The sequence below is a fragment of the Otolemur garnettii genome, unplaced genomic scaffold (genome assembly GCF_000181295.1).
Source record: "Otolemur garnettii isolate 467f Iridium unplaced genomic scaffold, OtoGar3 scaffold00030, whole genome shotgun sequence".
NCBI lineage: Eukaryota > Metazoa > Chordata > Mammalia > Primates > Galagidae > Otolemur > Otolemur garnettii.
This window is the reverse complement of record NW_003852425.1, coordinates 11,615,610-11,639,162: the sequence shown is the minus strand read 5'-3', so window position 1 is coordinate 11,639,162 and position 23,553 is coordinate 11,615,610. Positions and strand designations below refer to the sequence as shown.

Here is a 23,553-nt window from a genome sequence, read left to right as displayed (position 1 = left end):
TTATCATATCTCAAATCTAAAGTTTAGTTTATCATATCTCAAACAAGAAGCAGCACAGCCTATCAAAGTACGTGCCTGAACTATGAGCACAGCTTTGCCATCTTCATGCAGCTTAATTTTGCCACCAGTGAAGAAGTCTGGGGAGGGGCTGGCAATGAAATCACAAAAGGTCTTCTCTACGGCTTGTTGAGAATTGAATACTTTGCAAGATGTGGTCCAAAGCCTGGAAGAAGTGGTAGTCAGCTGGTGCAAGGTCTGGAGAATACAGTGGGTGACAGAGAATTTCTGAGTCCAGCTCCTGTCATTTCAGCAGCCTTGTCTCTCTCGAGGACTACCCTGTCTCTGTTGACCAGTCTCAGATGCTGGATCACAGTCGTCCTCACCATGTCTCCAGCTGGTAGCGACAGAGTCCACTGTAATCAGCTGACCAGGTTTCGTGAAGCTGTAGTGGTAATACCAGCCCTGGACCAGGACTGATGAATATTCAGTTTGGGGCTATGTTTCGGCACTTTTCGTTTATCTAACCCGTGTGCCAAACACTGGTGACTGTCAAAAAGAATCCATTCTTCATCACCCATAACAATACGGTGTAGAGATGATTTGTCTTTATGTTGTGACAGCGAAGGCAGGCAAGCATCGAGAGGGCTCTTCTGATGCTCATTTAATCCACGCGAAACCCATCTATCCAGTTCCTTTACCTTGCTGATTTATTTAAAATGGTCCAGTATTGTTGGAGTAGTCGTGTCAGACTTTGCTGAGACGGATTCGCGTCCACGACAGCTTTCTGATTCTCCTTATCCACCTTGGTCTCAGGCCACCCATGTGGCTCACTTTCAAGATTAAAATCACCAGAATGGAACTTCTCAAACCCCCAGGTACTGTGTGTTCACCAGCCACATCCTCCCCAAACACTTTGCTACCATTTTGAGCTGTCTGTACTGCTGCGCTGGTTCCACGATGGAACTCATGTTAAAAAATAACACATAGTTTTTGCATATCCCTCGTTTCACAAAAATTGCTCTAAAAAAATGAAAGATTACAAGGTAAAATGTGCATTGGAAAGGAGGATGGACGATCACAAACAAACCTAAGACAACCCCCCAGAGCTGTCAGAGAGCAGTGTCAGAGATGGTCACTGTCATACAGAGATGGTCACTGTCATACAGAGATGGTCACTGTCATACAGAGATGGTCACTGTCATACTTAGTATATAAGGAAGGTGGACATTTCATTGGAATCACCTGATAACTTAGCCTCTCCGAGCCTCAGTTTCTTCATCTATACAAATAGGGATAATAATAGCATCTGCCTCACAGATGAGGATTCAACAGGTGGAAACAGGAGTACGACTGGCATGTGTCTGTCTCATAAATGCTAAGTCACTCTAAGCATGATCATCTGAACATGCGATGGGGAGGAGTTATCCGTCAAGGCCTGAGTAAGCCCTTAGCAAAAGGCTGGACTGAACTTTAAACTGCTGAAGCATTTTTTTTTTTAAACAGTCTCACTCTGTCAACCTAGGCAGAGTGCCACAGAGTCATAGCTCACAGCAACCTCCAACTCTTAAGTTCAAGAGATCCTCTTGCCTCAGCCTCCCAAGTAGCTGGGACTACAGGGCTATGCCACAGGCCAGCTAGTTTTTCTGTTAGGCTGGTCTTGAACTCCGGAGCTCAAGCAATGCACCTGCCTCGACCTTCCAGAGTGTCTAGGATTACAGGCATGAGCCACCGCACCCGGCCAAGTCACTGCAGCATTCACCATACTGTCCCCAAACTGAATGACCCTAACTGCCCCAGTGTGGATGGTTTAAAGCAAGACTTTTAAGCAATCTGGTAAAACTGAAAACTTGGCCTTGTCATGTTTTTGACCTCTAGTTTACCTTCCTTGTTTAATTTATTCCATTAAAATTTCACCAAAACCAGAGCAAGAAGGTACGAATTCAAGGTGGAGGGCCCACCGAAAGTGTTAAACCCAAACAGACAGTGAAGCTTCATCAAATCAGATTTCAGTCAGAATCTCTTAACAATTTACTGCAGAAGAAAATTAACTTTAAAATATTTCTGTAACAAAAGTCAGGCAAAATAAATTTAGGCAATAAGTTTGTTTTGAAGGATTTGCATGGAAAAGGAAATGCTAACTACAAATTAGAACCTTGCTAACATTAATGTGGATAAAGCTAGTTGGAAACATTGTACATCTCTGAAGACAGTCAAGTGGAAAGATCTTATCATTCCAATTTCTAACAATAACATACCAGCTGGCTGTTTTCCAATTCATGATATTTTACTTTGGGGGCTCAGAATGAATTAATATTTTGTAAAGCTTTAAATTTTAAAGCCAAACCTGGGCATAGCATATATATTGAAGTTCTGTTCCGCGTACGGATTTTATACAATCTGACTAAAAATGCTTGATGGAAAAGAAGCTTGTTGCCAAAGTCCACATATCTCCCCCATTAAACAGAGGTAAGGCAGAGCCCCAGAAACCATATTTCAGGCCCGCAGGATACTCATGAACTAAAATAATGAATGATAACGCCTTGTTCTCTGCATTAATATTACAGACAAGAGAAAATAGAAAACTTTATAGCCACTATCAGCTCTCTGGACCATAAATCTCAAGTTTTGAGAATTGCTTCCCGAAAGTGTAGGGAGAAGGGATGAGTTGTGAGAGCTTCGGAGCCGAGAGAGATTTTTTAGCCAGCCAGAAAAGCACTCACACAAATTTCTACATATCTCTGGCTGTGAAAAGTCTCATTTGGGGTGATTTATATTTCCTCATAAAGAACTCTGCAGATAATATAAGCCGGCTGTGAGGCTGTATGACAACTTTCAAACCAAGAGTTACACGACCATTCTGTGAAAATAAAGAAAGCAGAGATGAGTGGGAAAATCTGTAGAAATGGTGTTTCTTCTTATAAAAGGCCCAAAGACGGTTCTTCCAGCGCACACGCCACTCAGAGTCCCTGACACTCTGTGTGCACTCCCCTGGGTAATACCTGGTCATCTGTATTAGAAAGTATCATTTGTCCCCCTGAAGATTGACTATGCATCCAGTGTGTGCATGCTTAGTAATTTACAACAAATGACACTGAGACGTCACCACACTGAAGTTCAGTCGCCTTAATAAGTTACTAAGGGAAACACAGAGACTAGCGCGCTGACAGCCCGAGTCAGTGAAGTGTAAACACTGTTATTCCAAGTGTCACCCGCGTGTTGTTCCCACTCCTCGTGGCATCTGCTCTGGGTAACACTGCACACGCACGAAGACGCAGCTCACTAAACTGTTCTCAGTTAACTCAGAAACCAAATCAGTACATTACATGTTTATAAGGCTGAGAATTATTGCTTCCCTGTGAAATTACACAATTAATCAGGTGCGTTATTTCGCTAGGAGACGCGGCCACTTTTGACATTTAGGGATAAAAAGAACAATCTTTAATTTGTGTCCATTCCAGCACTTCGTCTCAGTGGGGCAAAAGGAACCCAAAGGTGTCCTTCTCCTGCCTTAAGAGGTTAGAACTCCACATGCTTCCCCAGCCTCTTAATAGCACTGTGAGTTCTTAAGAGTAAAAGTAAAAATCATTGTTTTTGAACTTCTTATCTGAGAGTCACAGCCTTTGAAAAATTCAGACAACAGGAAGAGCACTTAGGAGTCTTTGGTTTCTTACGGCAGGTACCATGAATTTCCATCAAATCCCAATTATTCAACAGCTTTCAAGTCTCCCTTTGCAAACTTTAAAAATAGTCCAGTGTCAAAATCTATTATGCAGCAATGTTTGCTCCACTTTCCTTTTCAAAGTGCTGGGTTTAATTTCTCTGATTCTTTTAAATGGTAGTTGAACTAGACTCATCCTTCCGTCATTTCACAAGGCATGCGTTTCCTTTTAAAATTCTCACTACTTGAGCAAATAATACTGCTCAAAAATTTTTAAATGATTAAGTACTCTTTTATAAACGGCATTCCTAACCCTTGCTGACTCCACCCTTGACTCGGTGAAGCCACCCCCAGCAGGCAGGGGGCAGGGCTGTGCTGGGGCAGCACCTGGGCTGACGCCCTGCCTTCTGGTTCAGAAGGGCCCTGGCAACAACTGTTTTCATAAGAGAAAATTACAATTAACACAGAAAAATCTCCCGAAATCCCTAAATATCCTCTTTCATGTTCTTTATTTAACCTTCATTTAAGAGCCCTTGAAACCCATTGATGCTTTTCTCAAAGATAGCTAGGGACAACCTGAAACAGACACAATTCTCTAAACTCTTTCTTTAAATAAAACGGTACGCTTTGCAGCCTCACTAAAGAACAATGGAAGTTCTTTAGTAATCCAGAAAGAATAGAAACATGATTTTTAGGCAGAGACCTGATACAACACCAGAAACATTTCTCATGTCTAATTGAAGAAAAACTGTTCCTTTCCATTGTCAAAATAAAACAAAACTTTAAAATACTGAGGGGTGGTTTTGTTCATTTGTTTTTAAGGGATGAAGGCTCACTCTGTATCCCACCTAGGATAGAGTGCAGTGGTGTAATCATAGCTCACTGCAGCCTCAGACTCCTAGGCGCAAGTGAGCCTCCCACCTCAGCCTCTGGAGTAGCTGGGACTACAGGCACCTGGCCAAATAAACCTCAGTTGTTTTTAGTGACTGAGACAAACTCTGAATCTATGTCCGAGGACTTACTGTTTGATGAAAATTTGTCAAGTTCCTAACAATGCCCTTCAACCCTTTATTGTGTTAACATAACTAATGTCTTAAACTACGTGCAATGGTCCACATACCAGAAAAACTGCATAGGAGAACAGTAATTGACCACTGACCTATTGAAAATTTCATCTATAAATCTCTTGAATCTCAGAGAAGTTGACGTGAGGCAAATAATGCTAAAAGAAGGCTTTGGCAATCAAAAACATTTTTCAATAACATGAAAGTTAAATGCACACACGTACTCAAATGAATAGTGAGTTGTTCATTTTAAGAAAGTACATTGTACTCATAGGTCACCTCCCCTGCAAAGTAACACTATGAACAGTGACCAGATTACCTCCTGCTTTGATAATTGTGCCATTTCAACACTGTAGTATTTCCACACAAAACACTCAGTGAAAAGGTGGATCGTTGTGAGTGCTCAGAAGCAAAATAATTCTTAATGTTGACTCCTAAAGTAAGCCACGAGAAACCAGACTTCAAGGGGAAGGAAGACTTCCTTAGGCACATGTGATCCTAGCATAAGGCTCCTTAAGAATATAGGAAATGGTCTTAAAACTTAATCTTTACACACTTAGGAATTTTTTTTTTAACTGAACTAAGATATCAATCTGAGCTATTCAAGTTGCCTTTACTTTTCAAAGAATGAAAATCTTTTTAGATTGAAGGTATCTTTGTAGCAGCTAACTAGTTCTTTAAACAATATTTCATTAATTGAGTCTTAGAGATAAGAAATACTGTGACAATGAACTGTGATTATGAGACCATTTTATAGAGGAAGTGAAGCTCCATGCAGTAAAGTAAATTGCCCAAGGTCATGTAGCTATTACAAGGGGAGGAAGAGGATTCAGGCCCAAGGTCGCACTTACCAGAGTCTGCACTTTTTTCTTTTTAAACCATTTTCTACTCTCCCCTTTGCTATATCCTCAGCATATGCTTAAAAAACATTGCTAAGAAATTGGAGAACTACTGCAGATAAGTAAAATCTGTGGACTCTAATTTATCTGCTTTTCTCAAACATTACCAGGTAAGAAATAAAAAAAAATAGTTATAGTATTTTGTTATATGGAATTTACTATTATTTATTTACTATTTATTTATTATTCAATCAATAAATGTTTATTGAGCAACTCTTATGAATGCTTTTTCCAATTTTTTTTTTTTTTTGAGGCAGAGTCTCACTCAGAGTCACCCTCAGTAGAGTGCTGTGGTGTCACAGCTCAGCAATCTACTCCAACTCTTGGGCTTTAGCGATTCTCTTGCCTCAGCCTCCCAAGTAGCTAGGACTGCAGGTGCCCGCCACAATGCCCTGCTATTTTTTGGGCTGTAGTTGTCAATGTTGTTTAGCTGGCCAGGGCTGGATTCAAACCCACTAGCGCTGGTGTACGTGGCTGGTGAGCCTGTTTTCCAAATTTTTTTATTGAAATATGCAATTATTCATCAGTATAATAGCTAAGCAGACTCTCCATATTGTAAAGAACTTGCCTGACTTTATAAACACTTCTATGAGAAATGACATTCTAAGTTCCAAACAACTTCTCAGCGAATAAGCTCTTGCAACACATCCAATTGACAAGTTGAGACCTTTGTTTCCATTAATATTCTCTTGTTTCACCGAATATTCTTATACCTTTAAAAGGTTAGTCGGTAACCATATTGTACAATCAAATGGTTTCTGGAGCTGATCTTGATCATTTTAATATGATATCTCTCAGGAAATTAGGTTACTTATTTTGCCCGTCTTAAAAATTGTGTGGTGCATATTAAAACTGCCTAATGACTTAAGACAAAACTGTAAACTTTTAATTAAAATACATAAAGCAGAGAATTAGCAGTTAACCACATGCATTAAAGTAGCTATAAACTATAGATCTCAGAATGATGCCCACAGTAACACTGAATGTCCCGGCTATAACTTAGATGTGAAAAATACTAAAAGAATCCTCTGCCTATTCAGTGTCATTTTCAGAAAATGACTTTGTCGTTTTTATTGTAGGTCTGTCATTAAAACTCACTAATTCCTGAATTAAGAATGTAATCATGGTTCAGTCTAGATAGTGAATATTCAGTAAATGTAAGAAGAATTTCTTAGAAAATGCAAATTTGGGGCCTTCTAAAGTTATCTGGGTTAAAAGGGTCAGCCATGGGAGAAGAGACAGTTGAAATATATTCTGAAGGTGGAAAGGCATCCTTGGAGACCTAAATTCACAGAAATGGGCTTCACATTTATCTTTCCATTGTCTGTTGGGGGGTTACAGGAAGGGTTTATACTGCAGTGTTCTATAAACAGTAGAGGTCAAAGTGAGTGCTATCAGTCTCGAATTTTCTTAAAATACAAGCTGTGTTTTTTCTTTTTAAGCATATGAGACCCAAGACTTTATCTCTTCACTTCTTTTAGTTATTTACTCACTTAATTCCTCTCAAATTAACCAATTAACCACCTGCTGAACCTTTTTCAAGTCACCTAACTTGGCTGTGCCTCAGCTTGCGCACCTGTGAATGGAGCTGTTTCGAGAACTACAGGGAGCTCAGCACAGTGTGTGGCAGAAAGTCTGTGCTGTGGAAACCCCACTCCCCGCGCTCCAGGGAGGGGTTGGGGACCGACCCCACCAGAGGGGTTTTTTGGTACCTCTATTTTAGCTGGACAACAGAACATGTGAACACAAATTGGTGGTGGAGTCGGTCCCTGACCCCCCCCCCCATCACCAGCGGGTGACTTTTTGCTGTATCTGCCTGTGCCAAGCAATATAATTGAGCTCAGAGAGAAACAGCCACGAGTGACCTGCCACAAATATGTAAAGGCAGGGGGGATAAGCGCCTCAGGAGAAGTAAAGCCGAGTAAGAGTGTAGAGAATGATAAAGATATTTTTATATAGGGAGGTCAGAACAGACACTTGGATGAAGACATCTCAGCACAGACCAAGAGAAAGTGAGAGGGAAGGATGTGAATGCCTGGGGCGGTGAGAAGCCCAGGCCCAGGGGCAGGAGGGGACGGAGCAGTGACCTGAGTGGAGCCTGCTTCCTAGAGACCACAGGTAAGGGTGGCTGGGACAGGTGGCCGGGGAGAGCTCTGTCAGTAAGTTGAATACAACCTCTCCACACTACACCGTTTCTAAAAATCTCCCTTCAATTAGAATTTTGTGAACATCTACTAAGCAAGGTCCTGGGCTGGGCTGTGGTATTGATGTCATCTTTTACCCCAATGCTATAGATCCTCAGTAAATCAAATACGATGGGAAATTAAAGGTCCAAGAGATTTCTGAAATCATCCATGACAGCCATGTTCCTTTACAGATCCAGAGTTCCAACTCCAGAGAGATTAAAAGATTTACCCAAGATCATAGCTAGTTGAGTCAAGAGAATAACCTGGGACTCAGTTTTCCTTACCTTACAAAAGGGTCTATTCGAAGCCGTGCTTTGTAACCTTACCAAGAGAACCTATTTAAGTGGTTTTCCTTCACTTCTCCCTGATTTAAAAATCACAGCAAAATTTCTTTCAAACCTGTTTTCATTAGGTTAATATTTATGAGCTTCATTTCTAAGGTGAGTATTTTTGAAGTTTCTAAAATGAGTATTTTTGAAATTTCTAAAATTACTTTTTCCTCTAGGAAGTCTACATAAACAAACTATTGCCTTAATCAATTGACTGGCAGTTCTGCACAGCCATCACTCATACAAGTACCACCAACCTTCTGTAATTACGGTAGCACGCCAGTCTCTTTCCAAAATAACTTCTGCAGGTTAAAAACTGTCCTTTGCCAGAGTCAGGAACAGCCCCAGTCTGCCTTAGCGATAATCAGCAATCAGAACAACTTAATATACTGTCTGTCTCCAAGGAAGGGAGCACAGCAGAGATACAAATAAGGAATCCAGAATTAAAAGGGGTGTTTTATTTTTAAAGTTAGTTGGAAAGTTCATATAAGATATTTTCAACTACTGCATTTTCTTAATTTTATATAACTCAAGGAAATTAAGGAAGAAAGAAATCTTGTTCAGGAAAAAGCAGAACTTGATAAGAATTCTCTAAGTAACGAGGTGATGTCCTCGTATGAAACACTTGTCTTTCCCCCCTCCCCCGGCTCTGTGTTTGTATCTGAATTTGGCCACTCTACGGTCTGCGCTGAACAGCCTGTCCCGAGCACCTTAGATAAAGTAGGGCGGCCGAAAGGCTGCAGCATTCTTTCTTTCTTTCTTTCTTTTTTTTTTTTTTTTGAGAAGTTGAAAGAGATTTTTAAGGCTGTGAGGAGCTAAACGTACTCTCGTCCTAGCAGGAACATTTTGTAAAATTGGCTGGTGGGCAGTCAAGCTTGTTCCCGAGATTGGCAATAGGGCTTCTTGTAACGTAATACGTGTGAAAAGAGCCATTTCCCAATCATCTTGTTCATTCCACGCCTATTAGGAGAGAGGAAAATTCAACTGAGGGCCAATTCTCCCCTAAGAATTCTTTAGTTTAATTATGACCACAGTACATTAAATATCTGTGAGGCATCCATGTTAGCTCTGCCGCTCCTCACCTTAGCAGAGAAAGAGAGGAAACCCTTTCAGTACTAAAAAGACAGGAACGGATGCTTTTGTGGGTCAAAAACATGGCTGCAAATTCAATTTAACTGAACACCAGGCCCCTGTGCTGCTTCTAAATGAACATCTCTTTGCTGCTAATTTTGTGCTATTTTACCTTTCATTAAAAAAAGTAATTCAAGTTAAACTCAGCTGAACAGCAAAAAGCTCTTCATATTTTGAAGCATTTTGGAACAATTACTTTGACGGGAGCCCTTGACAGTTAAATGACTCCGTTAAATGAATGTTATAGAAGACACATAATGATTTTTAGTGAAATATTGAATTTAACCACAAATGAGGAAAAACCAGTCACAAGCACTATGGGTATATTTGAATAATAACATCTTGCTTATGAACCTGAATGAATTCTATAATTTCTAATAATCAGGTTTGAGAATAGGAGGCTGAGACCAGACGCAGGGGCACGCGGGGTGCATGCAGGTGTTCACGGAGACAACCCTCGAACAGAAGCTAGCTAGTGGGATCGGCAGCCGTGGGCAAGAGCTGGCCTCAACCAGCCTGTCAGCTGTCCCTGTCACCTTACCCGAACTTTGGCTAATTACAGTATCATTGACATTGTGGTTTTAAAATTTCTCCACCCTTAAAATCACCATGACAGTTCTGAGACACCTGTGTAAAGTATGGAACTAAGAGGCAACCCAATTCTGAGCCTTACTATATTCTTAGGAAAAGCCAATTCCTGTGATATTCCTCCCCGCAACTAGTAAAACCACACAAGATCGAAAACCACTTCAACCCAGGGTCCCCACTCTCTTTTGAGCCTCCTGACAGTGTATGTTAGATTTCAAAAAAAGAGCTGTTCCTTGCTTGCCTTACACGGTACATCCGAGATTCTTTTCCTGGACATCACCAAAAACACAGAAAACCTCCACTCGGTGGCTGGTAATATGTGCAACCAACTAGTCAGCTGGTGAGTACGTTTCTCATTTTGGGGGGTTCTATTCATTTTTGAGTTTTGCTTTTGTTTTTTCATCTGCGAAGCCAATAAGAAAATTTCAAAACTAGCAGTAATTATCTCTTCCATGGGTCTGATCTCTGACAGTTCGGCCACGAGTGAGAGGCTGTTCTAGGACCCAAGTCCTCCTCTTTCCTTTTTCTTATTTGCTGAATGAGATTGTTCAGCTAAAGTCAAGAGCGTGTCGCCTGGGGTTTCCTGCGTCTGGGGGACTCGACGTTCCTTTTCTTATTTTAGGATCAAACGTGAGATAGCATCGAGGCTTTTACATGCTTTCTCATGACTAACGACTGAAATATGTATTGAAATAATCAAACTGGTACTGTTCCATTTCCTTTTTAAATTTAATTCCAATATAAGTGAGAGTGCTGTTGTAATGGCGAAATCCAACTTATTATAAAATTCTGTTTTCCAGATAAGAGGAGCTAGAAATCCCTGCAGACTTACACCATGGGGGTTACAAATGGGCATGAATATTCAGACTGAAGAAATGAGTCAGAAAAACAGGAATGTTCTTGTTTGCCTGGGCAAGCCAGGGAGAGAGGTGAAGGCTGGCACACGGGGTGGGATTACGTGGGTCTCTGCCCACGGTGCGCAGCCAGGCAGGTGAGACACAACTTACCCCACACTCCTACCGCTTCCTTTATCTTCACTCAGCAACGGCCTATTTACGCTTTGACCGCCTCCTTACATATCTGCTCCCCAGAAGACGGTCACTCCCTAAGACCCGGGAATGTCTTTTCATCTTGTATCCCCTGACATTTCTGAGCCAAGCTATGCCTGTTCAGTAAATGCATTTTTGAACAAATAAACTTTTAACTTCTTCAGTTGACTGTAAAAATACACGGGAAAGGTCAGCTAGTCTAAATATTTGATACTAGTTAAGGGAAAGTCCAGATACACAGCTAGCTGCCTAGAGTGGAGATGGCCTGTGACTAACCTTGCTACTCAAGGGTGGTGCACAGGCCAGCAGCAACAGTGTCGCCTGGGAGCTTTAAACCTATAGAATTCTCAGGCCCCTCCTCAGACCCCCTGAGCCAGATTGTGCATTGCAACAAAATCCCCCAATGACACTTATGCACCGTGAAGTTTGGGAAGTATTTGCCTATAATATATGATCGTGTGATGCCTGAGGAAGTGGAGATATATACACAATGCAGAAGACACAGGCCATGGCGTGGTGATTAATACCACGGTCTGCTGAGAGAGTCACAGAGCTCGCTCAGGACAGGTGGGAAACTCACTCATGCCTTGGAACCTCTTCTAAATACTTCTTCACACTCTTTCTTATTTAAAGGCACAGATGCTCTTAATAATTGTCCTTTCTCCTTGGAGCAAAGAGAGTATTTATCATCAGCATGCTCACATTTGCAGGAGTTTGGGCTTTCTCCACCAAAAACGTGGGAGACTGAAAGGATATTGCTGACACCTGAATAAAAAAATCCAATGACTCCCAGCTATGTAAATTTAATTATTTCTTTTAAGTTTTTTTTCAGGAGTCTTTTTTTTTTTTTTTCTTTTCCTGAGCTTTGGAGGAGTCCTGGCAATTTTCATTTAAAAGAAATACAAGTCAGCAGTGGTTCACTGAACAGGCTGACACGCAATTTCATAGGGGGAGAGGCGCTATGTCTTTAATCTAATTTGTGCTCTCAGTTCCCAGCTAACGCACCTGGGGATCCTGATGTATGCATTTACAAGGAGACATCTGTAATGCCGAGTCCGGCTCTCTGCAACACTCTGAAACCTGGGTAAAAAATTAGTCTGGGCTCTTGCAGCCACCCTGCTGCACAATCAATCTCCAAATACTCACAGATGTAGAAATATTCTCGGCCTGGCCTGAATTCAAATCCTAGAGAAAAGGGGGTGAAGAGCTGGAATTTTTCAGAGAACTTCAGTGGTCCATTGGGAGAGTGAGGCCGGTTACATTCCCATCTCTTGAACCCTTTGGAAGTGTGGTCGCAGGCACTGTAGCCATCAAAGTTCACCATGTACAGGACGTAGCGCTCTGTCTTGTCTTCCGGAACGGAGTCCTCGTAGTGAGGGCAGAAGACGTCCAGGTAGTCATTGATACACACGTCTATGTGGTAGTCACCCCTCTGGAATCTGTTGGGAAAAGAGGAAAAAGATGTGAGAAGTCATAGCGGAAGGGCCGCCGGCTTGGAATCAGTGGTTAAACCTTTCAATAACTCTGTGGCTGAAGGATTTAGTATGACTTGTAAGTTCTTACTGAATGCCCTTATGATCTGGGGCATGGTTTGAAATGTTACAGTTTCAAATCTAAACAACAAGCCGTTTTACAGAGGGAGTCCACTATATTTGTTTCAAAATACCCTATAAATGAAGTGTGCTTCACTTTCACTTTTAAATGTTACATTAAACATCACTCCTTCGAAATGAGGATGTATACAGAAGCACTGTTTTCCATTTTATTGTTTCATTCTTAAAATGATATCTATTGAAACAAAGTTTTCATTCTTTCTATAATTGTTTCACTTAAATGTTTCTGAATAAATGAGTGAAAGAACAAGTAAATGACTCAATTGTTTTTGTTACCGTCGAGGCCATTTTCAACTTTCTGTACCAACGTGGAGAATTCAAGCCATGAAGTTGGGAGAATTAGAGTCACAAAATTTAAAAATGAGCAAGAAAATTCCTACAATATCACTTCTACTTTGGGGGAAAATACAAAAGCATAATGAGAAAGCAGTGAGTGACTGAGACAGGCCTAGACTGGAAATGTGGGATCTCAGGTCAGCGTCTTTGGCAAGCACTGTGTCCATTTCCCCTCGGCAGTTACAAAGGTGAAAACACACAACCACACACACTGCCGCGGACCCTACACTGCCCGCCCCGATCGTCATCTCACAGAAGTTGTGCTTTTCGGTTTTAACTAACTAATCTTTCCTCCGCAGTTGAACGGTATTTCCCAAGCCACAGTGGCATGAAACAGGAATTGTTACGGAAACTTTCTAGGTCTAAAATCATAGTGCAAAGTCTAGAAAACGCCTTTGTTTCTATCTAGTGGGGAAATTCTTCTCTGAGCTTAGAAGTTTCATCATAAAATGTGGTGCTGCTAAAATACAACACTCATAAAGTCCCATCAACTCCAAGTTGGACAGTCTCAGCATGAATACAGCACGATGGGAAGACAGTCTATTCCATTTTTGGACATCTCTAAATGTTAGAAAGTTTCTTCTTATATTGAGTATAAATCTGCTTCTGTGTAATTTCTACCCAGTGATTCCACTCTGCTGCCTGGCGTTATGAAGAGCAAATCCAATTCCTCTTCTCCAAGGCAGTCCATAAAACATTCGGAGACGTCAGCTATGTCTCTCTGAGTCCTCCTTCCTCCAGACAGGAAAATTCTGATTCCATTGATTACTCCTAGTACAGTTCCCAGGCCCCTTGCCCTGCTAGCCTCTTGACTCTCCTCACGTCCTCTGGCTTCCCAGTGTGGTGTTCTCCAAATTCAGCACCCAAATACAACAAGGCCTGGGACAGCTGTGACCGACATTCACACCAGTAAAACAGACTCACCAACAAAGCTAAGATTCCCTCCTAAGAGACACTGGGAAAAAGTGGACGTGCCAGTCATTTTGAGGGAGTAGACCTGGATTTGAGGACAGGATCTGCTGGTGCAGTGGGAGAGCCAGAAATTATCCTGAGCCTCAGTTTCCTCAAGTCAGAACAATAATAAAAACCTGTCTTGTTGGCTCAAATGGATGCTACGAGCTTTAGATGAGGAAATGCGTGAAGGCGCCTGGGAGTGTAAATCATGGTCACTACCGTGAAATTAAATTAAATGAATAAGTAACAAATATTAATTTTAAAACAATAGCAGTCAGACCACACAATGGATACAAAAAAACCCTGTGTTCCCTTTTTAAAAAATCTGAGATAAAATCATACAAAAAATCTTAAATTCTATCCATAAATATGAAATGATCCACAGAAACTCCATTAACTCACGCTTTTGAAAAGCAGCAGTGCTAACTTACACAAGAGAAATAAGGAAAGATTAACAGAATATTCACACCGCGGTTACAGTATCTCAAAATATATAACCGTATTTTTTTAAAAACAAAAAAAGCACTTGGAGTTATTTATATTTACAATGATCACGGGTTTACTTTTTCTTCATTACTGGCAGACAACGATTTGTCAAGATGCAAGGAAAGCCTGTGTTGCTTTTAAAAGATTTTTGAACATTAAGGTAACATCACTGCCAAAGTACAAAGGAAAGACACTGCAATGTGCAGATAAAAGGGCACTGGGGTATGAATCATCGGCCCCCACAGTGGCCTGACAGCTCTGGAGCAGAGCCAGGCAAGGGCCGGCAGAAGGCAGTGCCCACATGCACTTTATATTATTATATTATTATTATAGATTTTAAAGAGATTCAAGGGGGAAAGTTTTTTTTCTTTCCCTAAGTGTCACTCATTTTAGTTTCTACTAGCATTTGGCACTGCTTAAAAGTGAAAATAAAAATTAAAACTGCCATCGTCCAGACCCATTCTGTTATTCCTTTATTCTACAGTTCAAGAAAATCACGGTGACTTTGGCACCTCAAATTTAGCTTCCCTTTTATAACTTTTATCCCCATTAATTTTGCCAAAATTTTAACAAAACAAATTGTGGAAATGAAGACCGCTTCTTATACTGTGTTGACCTGCTATCCTATCGGTGAAATTTGACTTTGCATGGAGTACCAATGAATTACTGCAGCGCCCCAGGATTAGAACTTCTACCCTCCTATCCATCGGACAAAGAAAAGATGATTGACCATAGAACCATGTTTACTTTTCTTTCAACTTTTAACTTACATAAATTAGTTTACTAATGTAAGTTTAAATTTATATGTACATTAAAATGTAAATTTCAAAGAGTGGACAATATAAATATAAAAATAATACCAAGTTGGAACTCATGAAAGGGCTGTATCCAGTACCCCAGCACAGTTCAAAGAGAACCTCACAGTTAGACACCCCAACACCACATAGACCATGTTCTCTGGGTACAGAATTAGCCCCGAGTCATTCTTTTCCGACCATATTGTGAAGAAGCACATGGTGTGGATAACATTACTGAATGCTTATTATGTTACATTCATCATCTCAATTTAATTTCCATTGCAATCCATACACAGGGTGCCGGATGAATGTATACACGTTTTAAGAAACAAAAAGTTGCATTAAAATAGTAACAGTCGATATATACCAATAACGTTTATTATCTTGTATATTTTATTAATATCTTGTACCTCTTGTAATTGCAGAAGTGAAACGTGACTCAAGTGTTATCTTTTTAATGCCGTTTTTTCCTTTCTTACCATGTGTACACACGTTTTGGCCCCCTCTGTACTCACTGTTGTGAGCGTACCCACTGAAGGATGAGGAACTGAGATTGACAAGTCCAGCTACGTGCCCAGGGTTGTACAACTAATAAGATGGGGGAGCAGAATTCAAACCCAAGTTCTTCACTACTCTACTCTGTGAGTGCTTAAATTGCTAAAGTCTTTCGGTGGCTCTGAATTCCCCCAGAAGGAACCATTTCTACCCTGATGAGCTTTCCGTTCCGCCCTTCACCGGCTGATGTAACAAACCTTTGCAGCCTCCAGGATCTGCTGTGTGCTTTACGTATGATATCATAAGAAATCCTCAGAACAACCCTGCTGGGTGGTTATAATTAGTTTCACTTTCAGAGAGAATGATATAATCTTAGTTTAATTTTTTACAGCAATTAAGCAGCAGAGATAAACTCCAACCCCACATCTTATATGACGGGGAGCACATTCTGTCTTCCTAACCACGATGATTCCAAAGCTCACCAGGTGTACTAATTCCCTGCCGAAACTGAGTACATCAGGTTCCCTTCTACTGACGTTGATCTTTTGGTAGAGCCCTGCAGAAAGTGTCCCAGCCCCACTCCTTCCCCACTAGGCTGGTCCCAAACTCCTAAACTGCAAGCTGAGGGGCGCCAAGATTGAGAGGAAGCCTCAGACTGCAAGGTTAGCTCCTGACTCATGCACATCACTGCACCTCCCCAGAATAAAGTGCTGTTAGGCTCAGCAACCTTCACATAAAGGGATCTTTTTTCCATCAGGAAGCAGCTTTCATGAGCTCTACTGCATGTGAAAAGAGGAAATTGACATCAAGGAAGAACAATTCTGCAAGCCAATATTTACAAGTGCCATGGGTAACACGGCCACGGTTTCAACACATGGGTAAATTTCTCGAAAATTTTCTTCTCTTTACTTCTTCATTGTAATCCCATCCACTGTATCTGTGTTTCTACACTTAGAGGGATCATCACATAATTTTAACTATAGGAATATCTGGCTGCACACCAACAAACCAGCAATAATTACAACACAATCTCTACTAAATCATCACAGTGGTTTACAATGTAAAAGCACACACAGTTACCACTCTTGCAAAAGTGATTGTGTTTGAGTAAAACAATCACTGCCCTGACTGTTCTCGCAAATGAAGTCTCGAGAGCTAGGAAATCTTGTAACATGGAAAGATGGTGCCAGTCCCCACTGGCTGCTTGAGTCAACGTTCTAGAACATACAGTTGAACTTTGAACAACACACATTTGAACTCAGCAGTTACACTGACACACAGACTTTATTCTATCTCCGGTACCCCAGAGGCAGCAAGACCAAGCCCTCCTCTTCCCTCAGCCTACCAAATGTAAAGGTGATGAAGATGAAGACCTTTATGGAAATAATGCCACTTAATGGGCAGCAAATATATATTTCCTTCCTTAATGATATTGTCATAACATTTTCTTTTCTCTCTCTTACTTTATTATAAGAGTACAGTGTAGAATGTAGATACAAAGTATGTGTTAATTGACTGTTATTGGTAAGGCTATAAATAATTAAATTTTGGGAAAGTCACAAATTATATGTAGACTTTTGACAGCGGGGGCAGGAGGTCGGCGTCAGTAACCCCCATGCTGCTCAAGGGTTAACTGTTAACAGTGTATACACTCCGTTACAGCAAGAATACATTTTACACATGTATCAAACTTTGGAAGTAGACTGGTTCAGAGTCAATGTCACATACATTACAAAAGGGTCATTTTAGTTAATTGAGAAGAATAACATTCAGTATGGAACTAGTCCTTTGTAATCATCTCAAATACCAGAAATGAATTATGTATTTCACTGTAGTTTATGAAGAACCAGGACCCACCTGGATGGCTGGGTAAAAAGCACATTTCAGGGGCTTTGGACAACAAAAGGAACAACTAAAGCTGGGATTAGAGTGGAAACGTGAGCCTCTATCGTGCAGACAAGTCACTAAATGCAGTTTCGATTATCAATTTAAAGACACTGTTAATCTCTCCCCCTTTAGTTAACCTATCTGGAGGAAGTTAATCATGACTCCAGCCTCAGAATTCAAATGAAATAATGACAAGGGAGGTCAGATAACAGGGTGGCAACTCTCTTTTCATTTAGTCACCAACAGCCCCCAACTTTCCTTTGGGGAAGGGCCCAAAGCATTGTTTGGTGACATTCTGTAGCCTGCACCATAAGGACTGCGTCCTCCTAAGTACTTTACGTCCAAACTTAGGTCCCTGAACCAAAGGGGACATAGTACTTGAGTCCTCTGGGTCCTTTGCCAGCCCCAAGTGTAAGTGACCCTGTCATCTGGTCCCTCTTTGCGAGGGCAAGTAGACATCACCCAACTATCTTTAGCAAGGATGGCTTTTCATGGTGGCCACCTCTGCAGGTGTTCTCGTGTGATGGTTATTGGCAGCTGCAGAGCCCCAGCAGAAAGGACGCCAGGGCAGAGCCCTGGGCCTCAGGCCGCGGAGGAGCAGCCCCGGAATCCCCCCTCTCTGATTCTCCTGCAGCCCCCACCCTCCAGGGTTTCTCCTCTCATTCAGTCCTCATTTGCTAAAACCAAAATGCATTTTCACTTTAGTAGCTGGAAAAGGAAGGGTACGGTGCATATTGAAAATGTTCTAAATTGGCCTTTAGCATATGTTGCTGGCACAGCAGAGAGCTGCTTCCAGGGAAATCCGTCCCGAGGTATTTTATCATCAGCTCCTGAGTGAAGTTTCTCCACTCCATAAATAGAGGAACAGCACGCTGACGGGAGACGGCGTCATTAGAGGTTAGGAAGCCGTGACACAGCCTCGTACCTCTTCATGTAATGTTTTAAAGAACTCGAGAATGAAAATTTTATTTCTCATGAATTGGAGAGTTGATTATTACACTTGAAATGTATTTTAATCTGTCAAAGAGGCGCTTGTTTTAATACTCCTATTTGAACAGAACTCCAGTGTCACTTCTTTAATTACAAGCCAACCTAATGTATGACATTTTGAAATTGAAATGTAAAAGAAGGATATGATTTATGGTCAAAGATTAAGCAAATTTATCAGCGCAGGGTTCCTCCGAAATTCTAAACTGAATCTAGAGTGAATATATATCTTGGGAGCACTGTCTTTCAGATTGGACCTGTTCTGATGTAGAGGCGTATTTCAGAAGAAAACGTCTCTTTTAATCAGAAGACCTTCTCCTTTGTCCCGGGAGGGCCCAGTGGGTCCTGCGACAGACACGGATTTAGTGTAGAATATGCTTTGTGAGGAGATGGGCAGGACAGCAGTCCGTGTTGCATAACACGCTTCTTCTTGCCTCCTTCTGTTCCTCCTGCAGCACAGAATGCCAGCCTTCTGGCTTCCCTGTTCTAAATTCCAAGATGCTCTTTTTTTGTTTTCCTGGAGATATTAACACTCACAAACCGATGGGGGGGGAGGGGGAAGTGTCAGGGACCCGTGAAAACAAATCGTCCCTGATGCCCCACCCCAGTTGGTATTTGACTTAAAAGTCTGAAATTCAAACAGCAAATCAAACTTGGGGTAGAGAATAATATTAGCAGCCCTGACAGCTGAACAGACATTTGTTATGCTAATTTTCAACATTTCTTCTCTCTCCTGGGCTGAACCATATCTTACAGATGTATTGGCAATCAACCTTTACTTTTAACTCTGAGAGGATGAGAGTCAAGGGCAGTTTCACCATGAACAGACTAATTGTTCAGGTTCAGTAAGATGTGGCATGTTGACTAAAACGCATGGTCTCGGGCAGTCCAACCCAACTTTTCCAGGGTCTGAAACATACCAATAACAACTAATATTCCCAGGGAAGTAAGACTTATAAGTTAAAAAAATACTCAAGGATGAATTTCAAAGATGTTTTCTATTTATTTTTTCACAGCAGAAATGCAGTGTGCTACAACACACACATTTTCATCCAATGAAACAAAGTGTTTGGCATCAGAGTTGGTGTTCTGATTATTTAATGATGAAAGTTCCAACAGAGTTCTTGCACACACGTGTTCGGGTAATTATAAATTCTGCAGTGTGAGAGCTTTGCCTTGAACTTATTAACTTGGTGATGGTAATATCATTTTCTTGGTTAGACAGTTAGGATTCATCAGTAGTTCAGTGTCTTAACCTGACACTTTTTCTTCCTTGTGTTTGTGTGCACGCATGTGTATGCATGTACTTTAAAAGTAAGTGGTTTAAAATTCCCACAATTAATACTAATTACCCATATCAGAGAGATAGCTAGGAATCCCAAACAGACCAGGCATGGTGGCTCAGGCCTGTAATCCCAGCACTGTAGGAGGCTAAGGTGGGAGGATTGCTTGAAGTCAAGAGTTTGAGATCACCCTGAGCAAGAATGAGACCCCTTCTTTGCAAAAACAAGAACACTTAGCCAGGCATGGTGGTGCTTGTACTCAGGAGCTGAAGCAGGAGGATCACTTGAGCCCAAGAGTTTGAGGTGAAAGTGATCTGTGATGACACCAGTATACTCTAGACTGGGACAGAGTGAGAATTAACTATTATAGCTTTTACTTGGTGCTTCCTTTTCTAGTCCACGTCAGTCTGAAAGACTCTTGCAGTGATCTCCGAGGAGCAGCACCTGTTGAAATACAAGCCCCACAGAACGTTCTCTCCTTCTGTGTTCTCCTCCTTTGGAGTTTGTCTTATTAGCTCGATGGAGGAGCTCCAAAGGAAGGAAAGCATTAAACTGGCAGCGCCTAAACAGGACTTTCCTTCAGGAAGGGACTGGAAGCTTTGGGTGACAGTCTAATTGCTTCTAAGCCCCCACAGAGGCCTCAGCACGGCGTTAAGCGTGTGTCAACGTCGACAGGCCAAATCAGCCAAAGAATTAACCAGGCAGAGTTCTAAAGACCCAACACATCACAGATCACTTCAAATGGCTTTCAAAAGGGGATTTTAAAAAATAGGAAGAATTAACATCTGGCAATCGGTATAGACCCAACCAAGTTCACTCACGCACTGCAAAACAGGCCATTTCTCCACTGCGGCTGGCCAGGAACTCCCAACAAAGCTATTCTTCACATCTTCTGTTACTCAGAGTTTTACATTCCATCAACACGGCTCAGAGCGCCTACCCCACACACACAGACTCAGCAAAAGGAGATGAAGACAATTATGGAAGGAGTTACCCAGCCACTAACCTGGCAGAATGGGATTAAACAAAGTGATTCTGCTCAGGGGATGAGGCAATCAAACAAACCACACCTCCAAATTGTTACTTTTCACATGGCCCTTTTTGTATCCAAGCAGAATTTCATAACTAAGAGAATAACCAAAGAGCAATAGTAAATCTCCTACCTATAACCCAACTCAAGGAGGGATTTGTGAAAAATAATTATTTAATAGTTTGTAAGAACTCAGTGCACAAACGGTGAAATAAATCTTTGTTGTAGGAGTTGATGATAGCTTATCAGTTATCAATCTAAGCAGGAAACTTGGCCCTGACTTTTTAAAAACTGGGAAATCACAGCCCTCTGTGACATGGAATTAATCTGCTGATTGGCTACATAAATAAAAACAACAAACCAGAAAAAAGGAAATACTATTCCCTGGGTTTCTTTTACATCTGATATTCATAAGACAAGGAGAAGCTTACGGTACTGCGAGGGCGTGATGTAATAATCATGTTTCATACAAAGCTTAAAACTGTAAAGCAAAACGTGTCACTGTTTCCACACAAGTTGGCATGTGAGAAGTAATTGCTTTTATTTGGCTGGTTAAGAACTTGTGAACAGTTGGTTACAAACCTGGGACCAGGACTGAAGCTAATAAAAGAGATCTGAAGTCATGATAAATTAGGCGATGGTTGCAGTCCATGTATTAAGTGGGACTGTGCTTAAAGCAATCACTGTAATTATTATTATTATAGCATCTTGACGTCACCTCTTCTTTATGTGCAATCTCCCTGATGACAGTGCTGGTGTTTACTGGCGTCTGTATCCCCACCACTTAGCACTGTACCTGTGCACAGCAGCGACCAGGTGGACGCCCAAAGAAGGGAAACTGCAGCTGGAGGACATTAGAAAAAAACAGGGGAGCTGCGTACAGTGTCCAATAATCTCTTCCTGTGTCTGGGTCCCAATATCACAATTTGAGAGGATGAAAATAATATTAGAAACAAAGGTCAAGATCAGGAAACAAAATAATGGTAGGCTGCAAAAAGGAAAATGATAATCAGGGTTGTTGTTCAAGCAATGCTGGAAAATTATGCCTAGCCAAGTAGAAACTTGAGCACCTACAGCAGAATGGAAGTTTCTCTCTTGTCATTAAGTCCTCTATTCAATTACCATTTATCGGGGTAATTAAACACTGGAAAGTGATGCCAGGCTAATTGTTAGATTATGATAATTACACGTCTTTGCCATGCTACAGCTGATCAAAATAAGATGTGGTCCCGTGCACTTAGCTAAAGCTTCTCTGTAATCGTCAGACTTTCGTAGAGCGCTAGGCCATTTATTACTAATTCGTTACAAATCAGGCGGAGAAGCTCATTATTTGCAATGCTTCCTTTGTTCCCCCCAAGCACAGTCCCCTGGAACAAGCCTCCCAGAAGGTTAAGTGCAGACCACACCTCTCATTGGCCCCTTTCCATCCCAATCACACAGCTGAGCAGCGCAGGGTGCTGCTATTTGAGAGGGTTCATCAGACTGCTCCACAAATCCCGCAACCACCCAGCGCACTGGCAGAAGCCTCCGAGACTCCCTCTCAGCCTCTGCCAACCACTGCTCTGCTCTGAGTCGTGTCCCAGCAACCACGAGCTGGCAATTCCGAGGTTCGTTTGGTTTTGAGGCTGTCTCCCGCTCAGGTCGGGCCTAGCAGGCTGGGTATGCACCTCGGTTTGGTCCAATTAGCAGAGTCGGGGGGAGGGATGAAGACTGCTCTCCTCCCACCAGACGTCTAGTCACTGTCCCTCCAGCCAGGCTTCAGGCTCCAATAACGCTAGGAGCCAGCCAGAGTCACCTCAGTGCTACCAAACAGGGACTCAAATCTTGGTAGAGAAAGACTAGAGCCAGTCTACTGAACCATGATGGGGATTTAGAAGGCCAGAGTCTCTGGTATATCTGCAGGTTAGGAAACCTCTCCTTCCACCCTCCACTGACCACCCCATTCACTGCTGGAAGGAATGAAGGCAAATAGGAGTCTCATGTTCCTTATCTGGCTTTATCCCGCTGGGACTGGGTAAACTTCCCCCCCACAGCCGCCATTAGAATGAGTTAACACCAGCCACTGCTAGGTGGAAGCAGCACAGGGAAACAGGTTACTAGTTTAGTTCCTGCTGCCAAGTTCATGTCATGGGACGCTTCTTTATTTTAGAAATTTTTTTCTCTTACTGTTTTATCCCCCAAATTCATATGCTGAAGCCTTTATCCCCAATGTAACCATACTGGGAGACAGACAGGACAGTGATTAAGGATAAATGAGGTCCCACAAGTGGGGTCCTGATCCAATAAAATTAGTGTCCTCTATGAAGGGCTCACAGAGAACCCACCTTCTGTCTGCCACAGTGAGAAGGTGACCCCACCAGCCAGGAAGCGAGCCCTCACTGGAAACCAAATCCTTCTGGACCTCCATCGGGGGCTTCTAGCCTCCAGAACTGTGAGAAAATAAATTTGTGTTTAAGCCACCACGTTTGTTCTGGAAGCCTGAGCAGGCTACTACGGGCAGTTTAAAATTAAATTGGTGACATAATTGGGGGAGGAGTGGTTTTGAACTACAATATGGCCACTGACTTCAGAGATTATTAAAAACATTAGTGAAAAACAACTAAGTAAAACAGCTAAGGGGTGAAGGAAGGAGGGACGGCAGCCCGTAGGAAGGGGTGAAGGAAGGAGGGACGGCAGCCCGTAGGAAGGGGTGAAGGAAGGAGGGACAGCAGCCCGTAGGAAGGGGTGAAGGAGGGACGGCAGCCCGTAGGAAGGGGTGAAGGAAGGAGGGACGGCAGCCCG

At 41.9% G+C, this 23,553-nt stretch overlaps 1 protein-coding gene across 2 annotated transcripts in view; it reads right to left on the bottom strand.

Annotated features, from left to right (window-relative positions):
- EFNA5 (ephrin A5) overlaps positions 1 to 23,553 on the bottom strand; it is a 292,940-nt gene that overhangs the window by 37,451 nt on the left and 231,936 nt on the right. For both annotated transcript variants that reach the window (XM_003788927.3, XM_023512710.1), the window contains exon 2: positions 12,051 to 12,343. In XM_003788927.3, coding sequence (XP_003788975.1) covers positions 12,051 to 12,343 — 293 coding nt within the window. The remainder of the gene's footprint in view (positions 1 to 12,050; positions 12,344 to 23,553) is intronic.